The sequence below is a fragment of the Callithrix jacchus genome, chromosome 16 (assembly GCF_049354715.1).
Source record: "Callithrix jacchus isolate 240 chromosome 16, calJac240_pri, whole genome shotgun sequence".
Lineage (NCBI taxonomy): Eukaryota > Metazoa > Chordata > Mammalia > Primates > Cebidae > Callithrix > Callithrix jacchus.
The window spans coordinates 32644744-32658852 of NC_133517.1; the positions used below are offsets into that span (position 1 = coordinate 32644744).

Here is a 14109-nt window from a genome sequence, read left to right on the forward strand (position 1 = left end):
TCTCCCTGTTCCCCGCCCGCGGCAAACATGGCGGTGGACTCGGCGATGGAGCTGCTATTTTTAGATACTTTTAAACACCCGAGCGCTGAGGTAAGGCTTGGCGACTTGATTCCGACCCTGCTTCTCTATTTTGGACCTTTACAAAAAAACCGTTAGGCGTCCTCGACTTTTCCTTCTGCAGATTTCTTCTTTAATTTCTCTCTCACACACAGACACCCTCCAGCGAGCGGTGTGAGCATTGCTTCTGACGGAGAGCTGCAGCAGCCCCTTCATTTCCTTGCTTTAACTTGGGCCCTCGGTGTCTTTGGTCGAATTGGCTTCTCTGCTTGCATGGCTTTATTTTTTATTTTTTCTGTCAGGTTTGGGCCTTGAGAAGGATCGGGGTTCTAAGGTTTACCTCTCGTGGCGTTTGTGGCGGGGGGTCTTGGATTTGACAGAAATGTTCGACAGTGCCGGACTCCGAGCAGCTTGCGTTGCTGCGTGGTTTCCTAATCACGATGTTTCTAAATCCTTTCTCTTTGGCTCCTTTTCTGTCAGGAGTTATGTTCCCCAGTTGCGACACTCATTCGGTTTAGGATTACGGTGCTCTCCACTTTGACCTGAAACTATAATACTTGTCTCGTGGAGAGATTTCACACATTAGGAATGAGACGCATTCACGGAGAGTACTGCGAAGAGGGGAGAGTTGAGAGAATTATAGTCAAACTCATCATCAGATAATGTTTTTTGAGGTCGGGGATGGAATGTTGTGGAGTAATGTTTCTGTACAAAATTGCTCGAGCACCTTTGAATGTACAATTGGCCCTGCAATATGTAAATTAAACATAGCTGGTTAACTTAAGATTGATGAGAGCAGATCAAAAGTGAACTTGAATGAAGTCCACGGAGAAATTGAAAAAAAAAAAAAAAAAACTTCACATTTCTCTGTCTTAATGTAAGTTTAATCAGATTAGAGAACTTTCTTTGGAGATTTTTTTTCCTTCTATTTTTATCAAGTGTGTTCTTGTATCAAGCTTTTTGAGGATGGGTATAATTTCTCTTTTTCTCAGCTGTATCTCCAGTGCCTCGTACAGTGTTAGCAATATAGGTACCCAGTAAATATTTAAATGGAAAATGTTTAAAATGTTCATTCTTTTGTGAGATAGTGTTGATAGTGGGTAGTGGTTGTATCGTAATGCTTTACTTGGCAAAATAAAAACTTGACATCTGTGATCTAACTGAACTAACGGTTTATAGGTCTGTAAAAGTCAAAGGTTGGAGAACTTGGAGTTAGCATTTCTTACTGATGATTAATTCACGGTCTCACATTTCATGTGGGTCACTTAGCACTATTTATTTAATGACTATACCTCTCTGACATTCCAGCCAAGATTTAGAAAACCCACAGTGCAGGCAGTATCAGAACAATACTGATGGGTATAGAAACAGAGAACCCAATATCATGGGTATAGAAACAGAGAACAGGTAAAACCGAAAGAGCCTGGCACAGTGGGTCATGCCTGTAATTCAGCACTTTGGGAGGCTGAAGCAGGACTGCTTGAGTCCAGGGGTTTGAGACCAGCCTGGGCAACATAGTGGAACCGCATCTCTACGAAAGAAAATTAACTAGCTGTGGTGGCTTGCTTCTATTGTCCCAGCGACTCGGGAGGCTGAAGTGGGAGGACTGCTTGAACCTGGGAGGTCAAGGCTGCAGTGAGCTAAGATTATACCACCGCGCTCCAGCCTGAGCAACAGAATGAGACCCTGTCTCGAAAGAAAGAGAAAAAGAAAAAAAGAGAAAGAAGCATATGATGAATTAGTTTAGTACTTTTCTAGTTTGGGAAAATTGGCATTCATTGGTTTATCACATATTTAATCTATTCTTTTATTCATTCCTAGGTAAACATCAAGTACCTTGAGAGGATAAGGCAGATGGTAAATGCCTTCTTTTGGGGTGATGGGGAAGGCTTAGTAGAGATCACATTTAGATCAAGTCTTGAAGGAGGCAGTAGGGGTTTGTGGGTGATATGAAATGTTGAAATGTTTGTTTTCAAGAAGTTATAGCTCAGTATTGGATATTAGATCCACAAAATTGTGATTTGAGTTAGAATGTGATGATCACATAAAGAAGCAGTGTGAATTCCTTGGGGTTCATCATCTTTGTTTACAAAATGCCCATCAGTATCTGACATATTAGAATTTGCTGTCTTTGTGGGTATAAATAAAGGATACATGATTTCAGAAGAGGCAGAGATAAATAACTTTTCATCTGAGTGTATCAGGAAAGATTTCATAAAGGTGTTTGGCTTATGAACTTGGGCTTTGGTGAAAGGGGTAATATTTCCCGGTTGTAGTTAGGAAAGGAGGGCATTCTACTGGAGTAGTTATCTGTTAGGATATGCTTAAAGTAGCAGTATGAAGTGGCACCCAAGGCAATTAGTTCAAAGGCACATCATGGAGCTCCTTGAATGCTCAATGAAGAATTATGAACTTTATTTTGTATGAAATGGGTAGTTTTTGAGCAGGCAAATTATGCAATTAGTAAGATACATTAGGTAGTTTACTTCATCAATAATACTTAAAATGGTTCAGAGAAAATAGGGGTGAGGTGACAAAATCAGGGAGAAAAAGTGAGATGTTATGAAAACCTGAGTTAACAAATGGACAGTAATCATTGCTTCTCCACGTTTATTGAATACTTAATTTGTACCAGACACAGTGCTTTGACAACTTAAGTAAATCATCTCTGGTCCTTCCATCTGTTTTTTTTTTTTTTTAGACTAGATCATGTTTTGTCACCCAAGCTGGAGTGTAGTGGTGTGTGTAGTCACAGGCTCACTGCAGTTTCTCTCACCAGGGCTCAATTGATCTTTCCATCTCAGCCTCCTGAGTAGCTGGGACTACAATTGTGTGCCACCATGCCTGGCTCATTTTTGTATTTTTTTGTAGAGACGGAGTTTTGCCATGTTGTCCAGGCTATTCTGGAATTTCTGAGCTCAAGTGATCCTCCCACCTCAGCCTCCCAAAGTGCTAAGATTACAGGCATGAGCCACTGCAGTGCCCGACTGAGTTTTCAAAGGTAGTCAAATACATTTTATAGATACGGAAACTGAGAGATTAGGTATCTTTACTAAAATAGCATAGCTAGATTAAGATCCACTGTCACACATTTTTCTGGTTCTGAAGGACTGCCATGCTATGTCCCAGTGGAACTACGGAGGAGAGGATTTATACAGTTTTGGATGTATACAGATTTCAAGTATAGAATTGACAGGATGGCAGCTGATTGTGTGAGGGAGATAGGGTAATTAAAAATGATGGATGTCTAGATTTAGAGACAGGAGAAACTAGTGGGACTAATGACGGTAAGAGTGTGGAAGTGAGTTTGATGGGAACGGGATAATTAGCCAGATTAATTTGCCCCGTAGAAAGTTGAGACTCTGTTTAACAGTTATTTATGAAAAACACTTTTGAAGGTGAGGGTATGGCTTTAGGAGGGGCAATACAAGTCAGAACAAAACTCATTGCCCTTGATTTCAAAGGAATTTGTAATATAGTGGAAAAGAGACATTTATTAGTTTCACACAGGGAATCCTTATTGCCAGCTACCTTTAACAGTTATTTTTTTGGTATTATATTTATTTTACCAGTAATCTCCTCTTCTCCACATAAAGAATTGATACACATTCATAAGACCAATCCACTGATTTCAAAAGATAAACAGTTAAACTTATTAAAAGACAATTTGATGGTGAGGGAATAGTGTTCCCATGAATGATGAAAACACTTAACATTACAAACCAAGGATGCAAGATAAGCCAGGCATGGTGGCATGTGTGCCTGTATCCCCAGCCTGGGAGGCTGAAGTGGGAGAATCGCTTGAGCCCAGGAGTTGGAGGACAGGCTGGGCAACGTAGCAAAACCCTATCTTAAAAAAAAATCAAAATAATCTCTAATATTAACGTATACAATATTAGAAAAAAATTGTTTAAATTAAAATTGGATTGAAGCAACATTATTTGGTAAACAAGTATATGAGTGGAAAGCGGTTGTATTTTGATATTCCTCTTGAGTGAATTAATTTTCTTTCTGTATCTCTCGCTATTGTAATCAGTTTTTTTTTGTTTTTTTTGAGACGGAGTTTCACTGTTGTTACCCAGACTGGAGTGCAATGGCACAATCTCAGCTCACTGCAACTTCTGCCTTCTGGGTTCAAGCAATTCTCCTGCCTCAGCCTCCTGAGTAGCTGGGACTACAGGCGCGTGCTACCATGCCCAGCTAATTTTTTTGTATTTTTAGTAGAGACGGGGTTTCACCTTGTTGTCCAGGATGGTCTCGATCTCTTGACCTCGTGAGCCACTGCACCCGGCCTGTAATCAGTTTTTACTTTGTATTTTGCAGCTGTAATTAACAGTTCTCTTTATATTAACATTTTCCAAATCCTGTACTAAATATTATGCTTAAATGTATACACCCATTGGCAATGTTAATATTCCAATACTGTAATACTGTTTTGTGGTATTTTTTCACCTAACACTGTGTTGTACATATTTATGAATCATGAAATAATATACCTACATGATATTTTAAAAGTAAGCTTTTTTAAAAAAAAGTCTTCCTTTTTTTTGACTGGTAATACATATATGAGGTACAGATACAAAAGGTACAAAAGGGTATATGGTCAGAAGTAAGTCTCTCTCTCATCACTGTTGCTTAACCATATTGTTTCTTTCCTTAGATATTCTATATAATACCCCTTTTTATTGGCTGTGTAATATTATTTAAGTGGTAATGCTATATATATTTTTTGAGACAGGGTATTACTCTGTTGCCCAGGTTGGAGTGCAGTGGTGTGCTTATGGCTTACTACAACTTCGACCTGGGCTTAAGTGATCCTCCTGCCTAGCCTCCTGAGTAGCTAGGACTATAGGTGCCGACCATCATGCCTGTCTAATATTTATTTATTTATAGAGATGGGGTTTCACCATGCTGGCCAGGCTGGTCTTGAGCTCCTGACCTCAGGTGATCCACCCACCTCAGCCTCCCAAAGTGCTGGGCTTACAGGCATGAGCCACCACACCCGGCAGAGACGGGGTTTCACTATGTTGGCCAGGATGTTCTCGATTTCCTGACCTTGTGATCCACCTGCCTTGGCCACCTAAAGTTAGGATTACAGGCGTGAGCCACTGCGCCTGGCCCCATCTAATTTTAATTTTTTTTTTTTTTTTTTAAGAGTTGGTGGGGTCTTGCTATGTTGCCAGCCTGGTCTCATAATCTTGGCCTCAGGTGATCCTCCTGCCTTGGCCTCCCAAAGTGCTAGGATAATAATGCTATTATTTATGTGCTAAATTCTCATATACTTAGATTTCTGACTTTACAGTGGTGTATAATATTCTTGAAGCTAAATTGTTTTATACATTTTTAGTTATTTCTTTAATGTTACTTTCCAGTGTGGAATTGCTGGGTTAAAATACAGCCCTAGGAGAGTAGATTGATAATGGAAAGTCCTCTATTTTGAAGTCATTTAAAAATTACTATAGGAAACCAATTAGGAACTTATCTGCAGAAGTGAAAAAGGAAGTGGTAGCAGTAGATGCGATAGCTAAAGGAGAGAGTAGAAAGAGAAAGTAATTGCAGGGATAGAGGAGTGAGGAAGGGAAACAGTTATGCTGTGATCTTTAAACATGCAGGTAAAATGACTCCTTCAAAAGATAAATGTGGCTCAGAGTTGTGGAATCTGACCAGTCTTCTTCACATTCCTGTTCCTTTCCTGATTGTGAGCCTTCCGTGATTTCCCATTGTCAACCTGTTTTTCTAGGCTTTGTTTTTAATTCTCTGAAAACACAGTTTAATAACCATTAATCAAGTGCTTATTAAAAATTCATTTATTAAATGCATATGCTAGGCACTGTGAATATACCGTAAACTAAGACATAGGTCACATAGGTTGGTCTTCTTTAAACGCATTGTCTAATGGGAGAGATAAGAGGCAAGTACAATTCAGCTAGATAAAGGACTTTAGACACTAAAGGGAGAGGCACCTATCTAGATTTGATCTGGCTCAGCTTTCAAGAGAAAGTTTACTTGTAAAATGAATTGGGGCAGTGGGATATGACAGATTTCAAGCAGAGAACATCATGAGTGAGGGTATGAAGATGGAAAAAAGCATGGTAAGCTAGGGATATAAGTTTGGAGTGATAAAGAAGCTAGTCTTGTTTATAAGACTTAGGAATTTAAGACTTAGGAATTTGGCTTGTCAGCAGTAAGGATCAGAGGAGTAGTACCTTTATAGTTTAGAAAGACCATATTTCAATAGGAGAATGGGTTGATGGGAAGCAAGAAAGAAGCACAGGATGCAAAGGCATGAGAATGATGTAATGGATTTTGGGGACATGGAGGGGGATGGTTGGGATGGGAATGAGGGATAAAAGACTACATATTGGGTACAGTACACACTCCTTAGGAGACGGGTGCACTAAAATCTCAGAAATCACTATTAAAGAATTTATCCATGTAAACAACCACTTGTACCCCAAAAACTATTGAAATAAAAATTTAAAAAAAATTAAAAAAGAAGTACAAAATCAGTTAGGGTCCATGAATCAATAATTCATGTTGGAGTGATGAAGAACTATAGAACTAAGGGAGTGACAGCCAGAATGCAGGAGAGGTTTAATCAGTAGAACTTGGTGTTTGAATAGATACAGTATATAAGATGACAGAGAATGAGAAGTCAAGGATGATAATGTCTTGGGCATTATGTGGTTGATAATACCATCACAGATGTAGGAGAATTCAGTTTTTATTTGTTGAATTTGGTGCACAAGGGACTTTGAAGTGGAGATGCCTAATGGGCAGTTGGATATAGCAGTCTGGGGCTCAGGAGCGAGGCCCTAGATGGAGATACAGATTTGGAATTGTCTTCTGGCTGTGGATGAAAATCTTATTTTTTGTAATTCTGTTGTTTGTGCTTAGCTACTCTTCTCTCCTTTCCTCTCCTATTTTGCCTTCTAGCTTTGATGAACAATGTTTGCAATATCTTTCCTTTTTTTTAAGATAGAGTCTTGCTTTGTTGCTTAGGATGGGGTGTAGTGATGCGATCATGACTCACTGCAGCCTTGACCTCCTGGGCATGAGTGATCCTCCCATCTCAGCCTCCTGGGTATCTGGGACTACAGGCATGTGGAACCACGCCCAGCTGATACTTTCATTTTTGTAAACACAGGATCTTCCTATGTTGCTCCGGCTGGTCTTCTCGAATCCTGTCCTCAAGTGATCCTCCCGCCTTAGCTTCCCAAAGTGCTGGGATTACGGTGTGAGACATGGCGTCTGGATTGCAATTTTTTGAACCTTCCAAGTTCTTGTTTCCCTACTGTCTGAGCTGGGGATCTAAATACTACTCTGAATTTTCATAGCATCCTTTGTGAGTCTGTATCATGGCAATTTATCTACTTGTCTACCACAGTAGATCGTCTGTTTTTTAATGTCAGAGATTATGTCTTGTCTTTGTAGCCTCAGAACTAGCATACTTTGGAATATAGTTGACGTTTAAAAGAAATAAATATTTAATAGAACTGATAGCAACAAACAGAGGAACTCTTTTACATACAAACAAAATAGATTTTGAAAGGCTATTTGTAAATCCTTAAATTCCTTGTTGTTAAGCATGATATTCTTTATGGAGAGACTCAGTCTTTCTAGATGCGGATAATGTCAGCCATTCTTCTCATGATGAACTTTGACCACTAGGTAATGACAGTTTACTGAACTATTAGGAAAAGTTGACATACAATTGTCCAAAAACAATGTGAAAAATTCTCTTTTTAATTATTGAAAATGAGAATTATATTTGTCTAATCCTGTGTCAAATTATAGAGATAAGCATATACCGGATATAATTTATGTTGTTTTTTTTTTTTGATTTTCTTTTTTCCCCAGAGATGGAGTCTCACTTTGTCACCCAGGCTGGAGTGCCATGAGGCAATCATATCATAGCTCAACTGTAGTCTCAAACTCTTGGGCTCAAGTGATCCTCCTACCTCAGCTTCTTGAGCAGTTAGGGGTACAGACATGTACCTCTGCTTCTGAGTTTTTTTTTTAATAAACTCTTAGTTTGTGATTTAAAAAAAAAAAATTTAGGACAGGTTTATCTCAACTGTTAAGTACTTAAATGCTTTCCCTGATCTCTTGATATTAGTTGATATGTAAGTTTATAAAGTAAGCTGATCTAAGTACAGATTTGCAGTCTCTTAGTTCAGAAACTCAAAAATGGAATTCATTTGGCCATGCAGTCTAATCTCAACTGATATGATGCTTGTTATAATCTTTATTTAGTGTGAATGTTGACGTGTGGCTGCAGAAATATTAATGGTTCGATTACAGGGTGCTGCCGCAGAAGCCACTGGGGGGTCTAAAGTAATATGCAGTATTTAGATTATATTATCTTTCTAGAAGTCAAAAAGTCAGGATTCTGAAAGGCATTTGGCTCCAGAGGTTTCAGATAAGGGACCCTATGTCTGTATAGTCTAAGCAAAACATCAGCAGGCAGAGGTAATGCATGGCAGAAAATGTTACACAAATCGAGAAACTTAGCTAGGTGCTTGGTGTGTTCATCATCTTTTTATGCAACGTTGTAAATAATATATATTTAGTGATACGGAATGTTAAGGTTATATGTGACATTGTGAATGAATACAATTTGAATAGAGAAACTATTTTATAGAATGTTCCGAAGCACTCCCCTGGCCTTTTTGTTGTTGTTACAGCAAAGTTCTCATATAGATGTGGTTCGTTTTCCATGTGTGGTTTACATCAATGAAGTCCGAGTCATACCCCCAGGAGTAAGAGCCCATAGCAGTCTGCCAGACAACAGAGCATATGGGTAAGTCAGTTCTCCTTTTAAAAGTATTTTTTTTGGCTAAAGATTGTCTAGAAACAATTTTCTTTTTTTGAGACGGAGTCTTGCTCTGTCGCCAGGCTGGAGTGCAGTGGCACAATCTCGGCTCACTGCAACCTCCGCCTCCTGGGTTCAAGCAGTTCTTCCGCCTCAGCCTCCCGAGTAGCTGGGACCACAGGCACATGCCCATGTCTGGATATTTTTTTGTATTTTTAGTAGAGACGGGGTTTCACCATGTTGGCCAGGATGGTCTTGATCTCTTGACCTCATGATCTGCCTGCCTCGGCCTCCCAAAGTGCTGGGATTATAGGCATGAGTCACCGTGCCTGGCCTAGAAACATATTCTTAAATGCAAAAATGTAAGGTAATATTTTACAAGTAATAGAATCCTGAAACTATTCAATTATGGTTATGCTGCATTACAATTAAATGCAACCTCTGCCTCCCAGGTTCAAGTGATTCTCCTGCTTCAGCCTCTTGAATAGCTGGGATTACAGGTGCATGCCACCATGCCCAGCTAAGTTTTGTATTTTTAGTAGAGAAGGGGTTTCACCATGTTGGCCTGGATGGTCTTGATCTCTTGATCTTGTGATCCACCCGCCTTGGCCTCCCAAAGTGCTGGGATTACATGTGTCAGCCACATTGCCCAGCCATTTTGTTTTTTTTGAGACGAAATTTCGCTTTTGTCGCCCAAGCTGGAGAGCAGTGGCATGATCTTGGCTCACTGCAACCTCTGCCTCCTGAGTTTAAGCAATTCCCTTGCCTCAGCCTCCCGACTAACTGGAATCACAGGCATGTGCCACTACGCCTGGCTAATTTTGTATTTTTAGTAGAGTTGCAGTTTCACCATGTTGCCCAGGCTAGTCTTGAACTCCTGATCTCAGGTTATCCGCCTGCCTCAGCCTCCAAAAGTGCTGGGATTACAAGCGTGAGCCACCGTGCCCAGCCTACATTTTTATTATCTTAATGATATCTGTTCATGACTTAATGGTGATCTTCTTAGCCTGATACATGTGTCTTTTATTAATTTTGTAGCTTCAAATTAGCCATTAATTGTAATTAGCAAGTAGTTATTTGATACTTTGTCTTCCTTAGGGTCTATGGGAAATAAAATATAAGAAATGGTGTGGCTGGGCACAGTGGCTCACGCCTGTAATCCCAGCACTTTGGGAGGCCGAGACCGTTGAATCGCCTGAGTTCAGGAGTTCGAGAACAGCCTGACCAACATGGAGAAACCCCGTCTCTACTAAAAATACAAAATTAGCTAGGCATAGTGGTGCATGCCTGTAATCTCAGTTATCTAGGAGGCTGAGGCAAGAGAATCGCTTGAACTTGGGAGGTGGAGGTTGTGGTGAGCCGAGATTGTGCCATTATACTCCATCCTGGGCAATAAGAGCAAAACTCTGTCTCAAAAAAAAAAATCAAGAAAAAATGTCACCAGTTGTGCGTGTGTACATGGAAAATAAAAAGAAGAAAAAGGAAAAAGAAGTGAAAAAAAAAAAAAAGAGTCAAATGAGCTACTTTGTGGTGAGTGTTGTGGGACAGATTCAAAGTTAAAGGCTCATTTCTTTATAATTGTGGAAAATAGTACATTATTTGTAGAAATAAGTATAAAGTCTTCATAGGCACCATTCAAAAATTAAAAGAGATATGACAAGAAACATCTTTAATGTTTATAATGACGGATCGTTATGATTGACTTCATACCTTTTTAAGAAAATTAACTCATGTTTTCCTGTATGTGTCTTCTTGATTTTCCTATAAAGGGAGCTTTGTGTAGAATGGCAAAGATTGGATAATGGTAGTGTATCCAACAGTCTTCTCTGATTTTACTGCTTTTGGCCAAAAAAAATTTGTCATTTATTGTTCGATAGCAAATTTAGCAACTTAAAACTAAACATTATCTCACATTGTTTCTGAGGGTCAGGAATCTGGGAGTGGCTGAGGTTCTCTCATGAAGTTGTAGTCAAGATACAGAGGGGGCTGAAGAATTTGATTGGTAGCTCACCCATGGGGCTGCTGGGGGAGGCTTCAGTTTTTTTCCAGGAGATCCTCTCCATTGGCTTGTTCATGAGTGATCTAAGAGAGAGAGCATGCCCAAGAAAGAAGCTACAGTCAGTGTGTTTTGTAACTTAATATCAGAAGGTGACGTTATCATCTTTACCATATTCTGTAGGTTACATATTCTGCTGGTACAGTGTGGGAGGGCCCTACATAGGGTGTACACCCTACCACATAGGGTGTGAATACCAGAAAGGGTTATTGGGGCCATCTTAGAGGTTGGCTTCCATAGCAGGTAAATTGGATTTCTACCATCAGATGCCATTGGTAGGAGTATTTGTTGCATTTTCTGTTATCTTAACCCTCTTCCTTTTTCTTAGCTGGAGATGTATGGCTGTTCATGTTTTAATAACTCCAAATATAAAGTATCAGAAACAAATTTATACATGATTATTATGCCACAGAACAGTGAAGTGAAGTATTAACGCAGTAAAACAAATGTAAGAGTGAGGGCCGGGCACAGTGGCTTATACCTGTAATCCTAGCACTTTGGGAGGCTGAGGCAGGTAGATTATTTAAAGTCAGGAGTTTGAGACCAGGCTAGCCCACATGGTGAAACCCTGTCTCTATTAAAATACAAAAATTAGCCAGGTGTGGTGGCATGCGCCTGTAATCCCAGCTACTCAGGAGGCTGAGGCAGGAGAATTGTTTGAACCTGTGAGGCCAAGGTTGCAGTGAGCTAAGATTGCACCACTGCACTCCAGCCTGGGCAACAGAGTGAGACTCCGTCTTAAAAAAAAAAAAGAAAAAAAGCAAGAAAGAAAGAAAAAAGAAGAAGACCAGAGTCTCAAAGTGGAAAGCAGTGTTAGAGATCAAGTGATATTTGTGGGCATACTTTACTATAGTGTTTTTTCTCATTATAAAACTTATAAATGCTTAGATAAAATTAAGATTTCTTTAATCCCTTTATTTTGGCAGGGTGTGGTAGCTTATACCTCTAATCCCAGCACTTTGGGAGGCCAAGGCAGGCAGATCACTTGAGACCAAGAGTTTGAGACCAGCCTGGGCAACATAGGGAGACCCCATCTCTACAAAAAAATGTAAAAATTAGTTGGGCATGGTGGCTCATAGTCCTTGCTATTTGGGAGGCTGAGGCAGGAGGATTGCTTGAGCCCAGGATTTCAAAGTTGCAGTGAGCTGTGATTGTGCCAATGCCCTCGAGCTTGGGCAACAGGGCAAGACTGTGTTTCAAAAAAAAAAGGTAATAATAATAATTCCTCTGTTTCAAGAACATCTTAACATTTGATTTACATATGTATACATACATATATACATATATATATATATACACACACACATCTATATATTTTTTTGAGACAGAATCTAGCTCTGTTGCCCAGGCTGGAGGGCAGTGGTGTGTTGTCAGCTCACTGCAACCTTCCCCTCCTGGGTTCAAGTGATTCTTCTGCCTCTGCCTCCCAAGTAGCTGGGACTACAGGTGCCCACGACCATGCCCAGGTAATTTTTGTAGGTTTAGTAGAGACAGGGTTACACTATATTGGCCAAGCTGGTCTTGAACTCCTGACCTTGTGATCCACCTGCCTAGTCCTCCCAAAATGCTGTGATTACAGGCATGAGCCACCTCACTTGGCCGAGATGTGTGTGTGTGTGTGTGTGTGTTTTTATATATGTGTACATATGTATATATGTGTGCTTGTATATGTATTTTATTATTACTTTTTGTAAATTTGATACCTTATGTGAGGTTGGGTTTTTTTTAAGAGTCACCAAGTTGTAAGATAACTGTCTAGTGCAGTCAGATTTCCTTTTATTCTTTAAATTGTTTTTCACTGATCGGGACCTGAGCCTTTGGGGTCTCAAAAGTAAAGAGTTTGTATTTTAGCTCTTTTTTTTTTTTTCTTGAGGTACTGAAGTCCAAGGTCTAGTTTAAAGAAGGGCAAAGAGGGGTCAGGTGCAGTGTGGCTCACACCTGTAATCCCAACACTTTGGGAGGCTAAGGCGGGTGGATCAACTGAGGTCAAGAGTTTGAGGCCAACCTGGTCAACATGATTGAAACCCCTTCTCTATTAAAAATGCAAAAATTAGCTGGGTCTGGTGGCATGTGCCTGTAGTCTCAGCTACTTGGGTTGCTCAGGTGGGAAGATCACTTGAACGTGGGAGGTGGAGGTTACAGTAAGCCAAGATCATACCACTGCACTCCAGCCTGGGCGACAAGAGCAAAACTCTATCTCAAAAAAAAAAAAAGGAAAGAAAAAGAACTAATGAAGGGCAAGAGGAAGAGACTAGAGTTGTTGGCCTCATGTGATTGAATTTGGATAAGGCAAATATGCGCTTGTTATTTTGCCGTTAATTTTTATTGTTTTATGTATTGCTTTATTTCATTTAATAACATATCAGGAGCCCTTTTACATCACTAAATATTATTTGATTTTATGCTTTCTAATAGCTAGTCTAATGGATGACTATACTGTAATATATTTGATTAGTCTCCTATGTGGAGACCATTAGATGCTTTTTAGTTTTCAAATTACAAGTAATAGTATGATGAATATCCTCTTGAAAAAAATTTGTTTGCATCTGTAGAAACACTTTCTAGAAAAAGGTGAATCAAATGGTGTGTCTTTGTCCATTTTGTGTTACTTTAACAGAATACAACAGACTGGATAATTTATAAAGAAATTTGTATCTCACAGTTCTGGAGACTGCAAAGTCCAGTATCAAGGTGCCAGCAGTCTGGCAAGAATGATCTTGCTGCTTCATCCCATAATGGAAGGCAAAAGAGCCAGAGAGCCCAAGAGACCAAAAGGGGACTGAACTTGCATTGTTAACAAGCATACTAACGCTGTAACTAACCCATTCCCCAGATAACAACACTCATTCATTCATGAGGGCAGAGTCCTCATGACCCAATCACCTATTAGGCTTGCCTCCCAACACTGTTGCATTGGTGATTGAGTTTCCAGCACATGAACTTTGGGGAATACGTTCAAACAGTAGCTTGATGTGAACATTTTCTTAGTATCCTGATTTTTATTGCCACATTGCTTTTCAGAATGATTATGCCTGTTTGTACTTCTACCAGAAGTACATGCAGGAATCTCTTTGATAGTACTCTAGACATTATAGTTATTAACATTTAGATTTTTGTGTAAATGAACAAGAATAAAGCATGTGATGTTCAAAGTGAAAATTTTAGTTGAATTTAAGGAACT

General features: G+C 39.6%; 1 protein-coding gene across 3 annotated transcripts in view; it reads left to right on the forward strand.

The window, feature by feature from the left end:
• Nucleotide 1: 1 nt before the first annotated feature.
• The window catches only part of VIRMA (vir like m6A methyltransferase associated), a 69243-nt gene continuing 55135 nt past the window's right edge, over nucleotides 2-14109 (forward strand). For 2 of the 3 annotated variants that reach the window (XM_002759084.7, XM_035277412.3), the window contains exons 1-2: nucleotides 2-90; nucleotides 8745-8860. In XM_002759084.7, the coding sequence (XP_002759130.2) occupies nucleotides 28-90; nucleotides 8745-8860 (179 nt within the window). In that variant the 5' untranslated portion in view covers nucleotides 2-27. The remainder of the gene's footprint in view (nucleotides 91-8744; nucleotides 8861-14109) is intronic. The other variant, XM_035277411.3, reaches the window with a different exon arrangement.